Source organism: Mustela erminea, chromosome 12 (assembly GCF_009829155.1).
Source record: "Mustela erminea isolate mMusErm1 chromosome 12, mMusErm1.Pri, whole genome shotgun sequence".
Lineage (NCBI taxonomy): Eukaryota > Metazoa > Chordata > Mammalia > Carnivora > Mustelidae > Mustela > Mustela erminea.
In genome coordinates this window covers 35,209,522-35,219,767 of record NC_045625.1, presented here as the reverse complement: position 1 = coordinate 35,219,767, position 10,246 = coordinate 35,209,522, and the positions used below count along the sequence as shown (strand labels likewise).

Below are 10,246 nucleotides of genomic sequence, written 5' to 3'. Positions count from 1 at the left end.
GCCAAAAATGCTGAGCTGGGCAGGGAGTGGAGGGCGGGGAGTGGAATAAAGACTGGGCTGAGGCCACACCTGGGCAACAGGGACTGAATGACCAACCAGTCAGCGAACTTCCTGGTAGCTCCCAAGGAGACCATGCGCTCAAGTACACATACATAGCCAGGTCGCAGACACTGACATGCAGCCAAGTGCTTAAGGCTGACATCTGTTTCCTCAGTTGGCTGGAGGAAGATAAAAGCTGACCAGAAGAGCTTTCTAGGCTGAAGAAAAGCCACACAACAAAGCTGGCTGAGCAGGTGTGCACTAATTTTACTTGCTCAATGGATTTCTTAAAGAAAGCAACTGCTACGGTTCACGAAGGGCAGAGGACAAGCCAGATTGCCAGCTCTCCTTTGTGGCCAGAGAACAGAGGAAGGAGACAGAAACCCTGGCTCCAAGCTCCAGCCCTGTGCTCTCAGAGTTGTGTGCCCTTCCCCTCTTTGGGCTGCAGTCCGTCCAGCTGTTCAAAGTCTGGCACAGGGAGTTAAGTCTACTGGATCTTCTCAGGTCCATGGCACCCCCATACCCAACTTTCTCAACTGGAGAGACCTTCCTGCCCTTGTGTTTCTGGCACTTGAAACAAATGCAAAGGGGTGCACAGTCATTCCTCCACCAAAATGCCCCCAAGATGTGGGGGCAAAGGGGCAGGTACAACAACAGATCTGACCCTACCCAGGCTCTACTCTTGGTTGGAATGCCCCGGAAGCTGAGGCTGGCCAGCCTCTCACCAGGGCAGGCCTGGATGCCAATGGGAATGGAAAGGTGTCTGCGATCAACACCAACAGGTCTCACTTGCGCCGAAACTGCTGCCACTTCTCGAGAGATCAGGGCTGGCTAAGTCTTTGGAGGTCAGTTAGTTTCACGTGGAGAAAGCAAAGAAGAACCCACCCAAACCACACAGCTTGTCTGGTGGAGAGGCTGAAATCTAAGCCTTTTTACGGGGAAGACAGAAGTTCTTAGCCTTATGTGGAGATCTGTCAAGAGACTGAGTGTCTCTATACCATTCAGGAATCAAGGTGAATGGATTCAGCATTAAAACGTAAGTACTTTTAAATCGTTTTCAAGTTGCCAAATCCCCAAGGAAAAAGCCAGGTCTGAAATGGAAGAATGAGATACAGAGACGATGACTGATAACCTGAATAAGCCAGGGAGGGGAAGAGCTGGCAGGCTCCCCATGCCCCAAACTCCAGGCTCCACTTTTCCTTGTAGGGTCGCTAAGGACGACCTAAGGGTCGGGAGTGGGGCTTGGGGCCTGGGTCCCCTCTGGACCATCTAGCCATCGCCGCAAAGGCCTTCGAGTTGAGCCCCTTGCCTGGAGCCCCCCCCCCCCCAAGGCTGGTCGGGGGTGGGGCCTGGGCTCTTCCACTGTCCGCAGAAGCCATCCACCCTCCGCGGGGGCTCCGCTGAACTTTAGCCCTTCCGTGGCACGGGCAACACAGAGACGCGCGGCTGGCACTCCGGGAATCCCACGCCCGCCGGCGGGCGACGGAGTCTGCCGCCACCTCACCCAGCGGGGCGCCCAGGGGGGACGCCGCGAGTCAGAGACGGCTCCTCTCCCGCGCTCCGCACCCCACCTGGAAAGCGGGCACAGGCGGCTTTGTGCTGGACGTGGGAGGCCCTGCCATGGGCACTGCAGTCGCCACCCGGCGCCGGGCGCGAGGGAGCCGCGCGGCGAGGGGGCTGGGATGAGTGGGAGGGGGGCGCTGCTGTCCCCGCGGGGAGCGGCTGCTGCGGGCGAGCTCAGGGAGCGCGGTCGTCCGGGCCTCCGCGGCCGGAGATGGCCCTCCAGCTCCACCGCGTGGCGGGACCGGGCTGGCGCAGCCCGCCCCAAGAGGGCGCGGGATTCCGAAGGGATTCGATTCTTCGCCACCACCAAACACCAGCCGGAGGATGACAGGTATTTACGTACAAAGGGAGCACCCAAGGACACCGGCGCAGGGTGAACTAATATAATATCAATAAAGTAACGGCAGCTAACATTTATTGAACGTTTTCTACAAGCCAAACATTGTACTTAACACGCTGTAATCATTTTCTCATTTAAATTCTTAATAATCTTCGAAGGGGGTGCTGTTATTCCCGTCTCACAGATGAGGAAACTGAAGTTTAGAGAGTCTGAGCCACTTGTCCAAGTCGATGCTTGATGGAGACAGCTGACAGCCCACAATGCCCAAAGTTGCATGACTACAGACTTGGAAATGTGGAGAGAAGTTCCCAGTATGCTGTAGAACCGAAATCATCAGGTCTTCAGAGGCCCTCCCATTCCCCAGTGTGTGGCTGACTCCTCTGTCCCTGCCCTGGCCTCTACCTCTCCCTCCATTTTAAAGAAGAATGGTGTCATTAAAAAAAAAAAAAAAAAAAAAAAAAAGTGGTGTCCATGGCTACAAAGGTTAGAAGGCAAAGGACAGAGCCTGAAATTCTCTGATGGCCAGGAGCCTTGGCAGAGAAAGGTACCTTGAGGCCTAAGAATCAGAGACTTGGGAAGGCGAGGTAGTTAGGAGCTTCCTGGAAAGATGAGTACTGTGTCAGAAGACTTGGCTTCCAGGGGTCTGATTCCAACCTGCTGTGTGATCTTGGGCAAGTCCCTTCTCTTCTCTGGGCCTGTTTCCCTCCTGTACATGGAAGGAACCTTCTAGATCCAAAAATCGCTTTTCTTCCTCCACCTTCCCCTTTTCCCTTCCTATACCACCCCCACCCAGACTGGCTCAGACATTCCAGAAATAGCCTTGAACTGAGTCTTAAAAGCCCTGGATAAGAGTTGCAACCCATCTCCAAGTTTCTCTTGAGCTCTGGGCCCAAGGCTTTAAGTCCCGGCAGGAGATCTAGCCTCGACAGGTTGGAGCCATCAGAGGGGAGAAAGGCCCTGAGCCTCTGAGAAAGGCCTCAGGGGCTGGCATTGTGATGACCTCATCCATTCTATGACATCACCCTCTCTCCCAGCCCCCCTCCTCCCTGATCAACTGCTCTGCAAACAACCATCAATCTGAATCCCAAAGGCCTGAGAACGTCTGTTCTCCAGTACCTGCTGCTGATCTTCTGCCTCAGCCAGCCAGAAGCACCATGAAATTGGAATTCACGGAGAAAAACTACAACAGCTTTGTGCTGCAGAACCTGAACAAACAGAGGAAACGCAAAGAGTACTGGGACATGGCCCTGACTGTGGACCACCATGTCTTCTTTGCACATCGCAACGTGCTGGCTGCTGTCTCCCCACTGGTGAAGAGCCTCATCTCCAGCAATGACATGAAGACCACCGATGAGCTCTTCATCACCATTGACCCCAACTACCTGAGTCCGGCCACGGTGGACCAGCTCCTGGACTACTTCTACAGTGGCAAGGTGGTGATCTCGGAGCAGAACGTGGAGGAGCTCCTTCGCGGGGCCCAGTATTTCAACACGCCACGCCTTAGAATCCACTGTAACGACTTCCTGATTAAGTCCATCCGCCGTGCAAACTGCTTGCGTTACCTCTTCTTGGCTGAGTTGTTTGAGCTCAAAGAGGTGTCAGACTTGGCCTATTCTGGCATTCGTGACAACTTCCACTACTGGGCCAGTCCCGAGGGCTGTATGCACTTCATGCGCTGTCCCCCTGTCATCTTTGGCCGCCTGCTCCGAGATGAAAACCTGCATGTGCTCAATGAGGACCAGGCTCTCAGTGCCCTCATCAATTGGGTGTACTTCCGGAAGGATGAGCGGGAGAAGTATTTCAAGAAGTTCTTCAACTACATCAATCTGAATGCTGTCTCCAACAAGACACTGATGTTTGCCAGCAACAAGCTGATGGGCATGGAGAACAGCTCAGCCCATGCGACCCTGATCGAGAGTGTCCTCGTGGACCGAAAGCAGGAGAGGCCGTCCAGCTTGCTGAGTTACCAGCGGAAAGGTGCCCTGCTTGACTCAGTGGTCATCCTGGGCGGCCAGAAGGCCCATGGTAAGTTCAATGATGGAGTGTTTGCCTATATCATCCAGGAGAACCTGTGGTTGAAGCTGTCAGAGATGCCCTATCGGGCGGCAGCCCTTAGTGCCACCTCTGCTGGCCGCTACATCTACATCTCTGGTGGGACCACTGAGCAGATTTCAGGGCTGAAGACAGCTTGGCGGTACGACATGGATGACAACTCCTGGACCAAGTTGCCGGACCTGCCAATTGGGCTCGTCTTCCACACCATGGTGACCTGCGGGGGGACAGTGTACTCAGTGGGTGGGAGCATTGCCCCAAGGCGGTATGTCTCCAACATCTATCGCTATGATGAGCGCAAGGAGGCCTGGTGCCTGGCAGGGAAGATGAGCATCCCTATGGATGGCACAGCTGTGATCACCAAGGGGGACCGGAACCTGTACATTGTCACGGGCCGCTGCTTGGTGAAGGGCTATATTTCACGGGTCGGAGTGGTGGACTGCTTTGACACCAACACTGGGGATGTGGTCCAGTGTATCACCTTCCCCATTGAGTTCAACCACAGGCCCCTGCTCTCTTTCCAACAGGACAATATCCTCTGTGTACACAGCCACCGGCAGAGCGTCGAAATCAACCTGCAGAAGATAAAGGCTAACAAGACGACCACCTCGGTGCCTCTCTTGCCCAACAACTGCCCCTTGGATGTGTCCCATGCTATCTGCTCCATTGGAGACAACAGAGTGTTTGTGTGTGGGGGTGTCACCACAGCCAGTGACGTCCAGACAAAGGATTATACCATCAACCCAAATGCCTACTTGTTGGACCAAAAGACAGGCGAATGGAAGACCCTGGCTCCCCCACCGGAGGCACTGGACTGTCCTGCCTGCTGTCTAGCCAAGCTACCTTGCAAGATTCTTCAAAGGATTTAAACAACTTTTTAAGTGGGAGAATAAGTAAATGCATTATTATTCACAATTTAATGAGAGAGAGAGGAAGATGGCCTGTTGGTTCCTTCTTAGTGTTCCAGTCTGTTCGGCCCTGAAAGTGGAGATTCTGGGCTAGGGCTGCTCCCAGGGGGTGGAAATTCAGGGCTACTCTGTCATCGGAGGGATCCAAGCTGAGGCTGGAATGGAGTCTTTGGCGGGTGGGACTGAAGTGTCTCCTGGGCACTGGCCAAGGTGGTGTCTGGGAAGCCCCATTCTGTCCCCTGTAGTCACCTCGCCGACATCTGCTGGACGGAGATACAGTGTTTGCTTGGAGTTAGGAAACCTCAGACTCCTCCAACACTCACTCCCCTTGAGTCTGTCCAGGAAGGCAGGGGAGGGCCAGTCCCAGGCTCAGGACAGGACACTGGGGCTGCGGGGCGGAGATGGAGAAAATGGTGTGGGAAAGGCTCAGAGGTGGGGATGGCGGGAACAGAGGCGGCAGGGTCACTTGCTTGTTGTATTTGACCGTGCAGCTGTGGTGTGTTTTTGACTTATTGGTGGGGAAGTTGGGGGTTACTTACAATTGTTTTCAGTAAGCAAAGTGCATCGGGAACTTTCTCCAGGAATATAGGGCCTGAGGGATTGGGAGTGAAGGAGAGTTCAGTAAAGGGAGAAAAAAGGAATCTATGCAGCACCAACCCCCCCCTTATCTGTGGTTTTGTGTCCTGTGGTCAGCAGTGGTCCAGAAGCAGATGATCCTGCCTCTGGCGTATCCTTAGAAGGTCAGTAGTAGCCCTACACCATGTCCCAACGCCCCCGCCATTCACGTCACTTCATCTGATCACGTAGGCACGTTATCACCTCACATCATCACAAGAAGGGTGAGTACAGCATAATAAGATATTTTGAGAGAGAGAGAGAGAGACTACATTCACATAACTTTTATTACAGAGTATTGTAAAATTGCTCTATTATTCGCTATTGCTGTTAATCTCTTACCATGCCTAATTTATAAATTAAACTTTATTATAGGTATGTGTGTAGAGGAAAAAACATAGTATATAGAGGGCTCGGTGCTATCTGAAGTTTCACGCATCCACAAGGGGTCTTGACACGGATCCCCTGCAGATAAGGGGGGGTCTACTGTATCTCTGTTGGGGAGAAGCTTGGGGTTGAGGAGAGAGGACAGGATGGTGTAATCGCTAGGAGTATGGCCACTGGGGCCAGTCGGCCTGGTTTAAATACCAGTTCCACCACCTGCTGGGTACTCCTGGCCAAACTACTTCACATCTCTGTGCCTTAGTTTCCTTATCTGCAAAAGACGAGTGCCTACCTCCTAGGGTGATGTGAAGTTTAAATGAGTTCATATGCGCAGAATCCCTAGGACAGTCCCTGGCATTATTAAGGTGCTACAGAAGGACATTTTTTTTAAAGGTTGGGGGGGAAGGAGTGTGGCAAGGGTCCATGATCTTGAGCCTTTATATCAAGTATAAGGTCCCCTAAAATGCTCTTGAAGATTTCCTCCCTCAAAGCCTTGGTGAGCTTGCCTCAATTCTAACTATCTCGGTTACCCTTTCATATATAATTCTCCACAACTGCAAAGAAAATGACCGAGTCCTCAAAAACCATATAGGATCCTCACTTATCCACTCACTCATTCACGAATTTACTTATTCATCGACTCATCGATTCACACACACATAAACACACCATTCCCTGAGGCCTCTCTGTGTAGGTCCTTGTCCCAGGTATTGGGGCCACAGGCATGACACGGACAATCCATGTCCCAGTAAGGGAGTCTCTAGAGCAGTGCTGAGCAAGAGAAATCGAACACAAGCCACACGTGTAATTTAAATTTTTCTAGAAGCTTCACTACAAAGGTAAAAACAAACAGGTGAGATTAATTTTAATAATTTGTTTAACCCAATAGATCCATATATTATTTAAATAAATAATCAGTGTAAACATTTATTTTTTTTTAATTTTTAATTTTTTATAAACATGTATTTTTATCCCCGGGGTACAGGTCTGTGAATCGCCAGGTTTACACACTTCACAGCACTCACCAAAACACATAGTGTAAACCTTTATTAATGAGATATTTAATGTTCTTTTTTTCAATATTAAGTCTTTGGAGTAGCATGTATGTTTTACACTTAGAGCACAAATGAAGTTTGGACTAACCCCCAGGAGGCCAGCGTCTACTGGATTAGATCGTGCAGGACAGTGAGCTTCATGGCTCACACCGGCTCCAGCTCCTTCTTTTTCACGGGAAGTCCCAAGGACTTTTTCTTTTTCTTTTCTTTTTCCTTTTCTTTTCCCAGGAAGTCCCGAGGACTTTTTCTTCAGTCCTGTTCAACCCACTCAAGATCATCCCCCTGACCTCTCTGCCGAGTGGCCACTTGCTTCAAAGCCCACATTCTGCCCAAGTCTCACTCTGCTCCCTGCAGGTGAGGATCTTGGACTTCGCCGCTGAGCCCCTCTTCTCTGGACCGTCTCCTCCCTTTCTCTCTTCTTCAGCACTGGGCAGCCCCCAGCTCTCCTGACCTCACTGCCATCCTCCAGCTGGAAGTACAAAGGGTCTTACAGACCCAGGCAACTCAGCCCAGCTGCCCGCCACCCTCCCCCCAGGCTGATCTGACTCCTGGTGCTGTTCTCCACAGCTGATTCTCTAGCCCTCTCTGGTGTCCCGAGGCCCTACTCTTCTCTCCTCTTTCTCAACTGCTTGCCTCTCACTCTGCCACCAGATCTCCAGATCAGAGAGGTCACGTGATCTGAGCTCCACAGGCGGTCCCACATCCACCAAAACCCTCTCCAGAGCTTCTGCTGCTTTCCTGCCTCTCAGAGGAAGCAGCGTCTTTCCACGATTCAATGTCCGTCCCTCTGCCCTGGCTCTCCATTTTGTCACTTCGCCGCTCCTCAGGACCCTCAGTTCCTTCTCTCTGTATATCCCCTTCCTGATCATTTCTCTCTATTGCATAAACATTCCCAAGTTTCTCTTTCTCTGGAAACAAACCTTCCTCAGTTCTCAGGCCCACCTCTTGCTCTCTGCCCATCTTTTTCCTCAGTTGAGCATCCTAAATGTCTCTGCACTGGTTCCATCTCTCATTTCCAGATCAATCACTAAACGACTCAGTCTGCCTTCTGTTCCTACCATGCTGCCGAACTGGCTCCTGACCACATCGTCCTCTTTGTCCTTTTCTCCTTTGATTCTTTCCCTTGCAGTACTGGGCAGCCGTGGCCTCTGCTGAATCACTAGGGTGCTGGCTAAAAAGGGAGATCTTTGGCATGGTAGGATTATAATTTGATATATTAACCCCTGTTGCCCTTCCTTCCTCCTCTTCCTTCCTTCCTAATCCCCTCCCACATTACAATTAGACCATAAGGCTGAAGCATTCAAGGCTTACCACCGTGAGGAGGCTGGCAGAGGCCAACGCAAGACTCAAAAGCCAAAATCTTGGCTTTGTGCTACAAGGAAAGCTTTGGCAATTCATAGCAGAGGTTGTGGTCTTGAAAGACAAGGCTTTTGAATGACAACTCAGGTCTCCCAACTCAGAAACATGAAGTCTTTCCAGGGGAAATTCAGACATGCACAGTTTTTAGCCAATCAGTTTCCAGATCTTCAACTTTTTTCCTAAAATCAATCCACCGGAGAATACACCTGTGATGATTTCCTTCTAGTTCTCCTTTCTTTCCCATCTTCCCTTTCAAAATTATTCTTCAAACACTTTACACACATACACACACACACAGCAACCTTTACCTATTTCACAGCTTCCTAGGACATACTGCCTTAGGATGCCACACAAGGATCAGTGAAGCCTCCTCTCATCAAGACACCAATATCCAAAGAAGAATTTGTTGTATTTTTCTGTGTTATTTATACAGTGTTTCTGTTAAGATGTGAAATCTGGTGTTAAAAACTGGGGTACTTTTGTCCCACTTAGGTTGTTCAGAAATATTAAATAACACAATGAAGTGATGACATATTTTGAAAGACTTTATTGTAGATATATAACTTACCTATTACACAGTTCAAGGTGTCCAATTAATGGCTCTTAGTATATTCACAGAGTTGTATGATCATTATCACAATTGATTTTATAACCTCCTCCTTACCCCCCCCCAAAAAATCTTGAACTTCTTAGTTGTCACTCTCTAGCTCCCTTATCTTCCCAGCCCTAGGCAACGACTAGTCTACGTCTGTCTCTATGGATTAGCCTATCCAAGACATTTCATAAATACAGAATCATACAATATGTCACTTCTTACCTAGCTTCTTTCACTGAGCATAATATTTGCAAGGTTCACCTATGTCGTAGCTTATGCTGGTACTTCATTCCTTTTTATGGCTGAATAATATTCTACTGCATGGATATACCACATTTTATTAATTCATATATCAATTAATTGATGGACCTCTGGGTTGGTTCCACTTCTTAGTTGGTATGATAATGCTTTATGGACATTCATATCCAAGATTTTGTGTTCATGTGTGTGTTCACTTCCGTTGGGTATATACATCAGAGCAGAATTGTTGGATTCTGTGTTAACTCTATATTTAATTATTTCAGAAAGTGCCAGACTATTTTCAAAGCAGATGCATCCTTTTACATCCTACCTGTAATGTATGGCAGTTTCAAGTTCTCCAAGTCCTTTCCAACACTTATTATCTGTCTTTCCAAATATAGCCGTCCTACTGGGAGCAAAGTGGCATCTCATTATGGTTTTGATTTACCTTTCCCTGATGGTTAATGATGCCAAATGATGCCAAGCATCTTTTCATGGGCTTATTATATGACGGTTGCTTAATAACCTTGTGTCTTCCATGCTCAGTTGTTGTCAGAGAAAGCATTCTTCCTGTGAAGGGGCTCTGTGAGGACAAAACAAAGATGATGTAGCTCAGAAACATGGACAGTCATAGTGTATCATTTCATTTTGGCCAAAGAACCATGGCAAGTCTATGCTTACCTTCCTACCATTTATTTTTTAATTAGAATATTTAAGATTTATCAGAAGTATTTCAGAGGGGCTCCTGGGTGGCTCAGTCAGTTATAGTGTCTGCCTTGGCTCAGGTCATGATCCCCGGACCCTGGGATCAAGGCCCGCATCAGGCTCCCTGTTCGGTGGAGAGCCGCCTCCTCCCTGCCTGCTCTCTGCTGCTCTGTTCTGCCTATGCGCTCTCTCTCTCTGTCAAATAAATCTTTTTTTTTTTTTTTAAGTATTTTAGAAAATACCTGGGACCAAGTATGTCCGCTTTGCATTTTTACCTTTCTCGTTAGTGAGAAGGAGCTCCGTTATCCCATGTCTAGTTGTTTATTTTATACCATTTAAAGGATGACATAAAACATTCCACATTTACTTCCAAAAGATCCGTGTTACATCT

The 10,246-nt window shown here is 49.3% G+C and overlaps 1 protein-coding gene across 1 annotated transcript; it reads left to right on the top strand.

The window, feature by feature from the left end:
- The first annotated feature begins 2,769 nt into the window (after window positions 1-2,769).
- CCIN (calicin) lies at window positions 2,770-4,949 on the top strand. The gene has a single exon (XM_032308849.1). It carries the CDS (start codon window positions 3,097-3,099, stop codon window positions 4,861-4,863), a length of 1,767 nt encoding a protein of 588 aa, XP_032164740.1. The 5' UTR covers window positions 2,770-3,096; the 3' UTR covers window positions 4,864-4,949.
- Window positions 4,950-10,246: the final 5,297 nt, after the last annotated feature.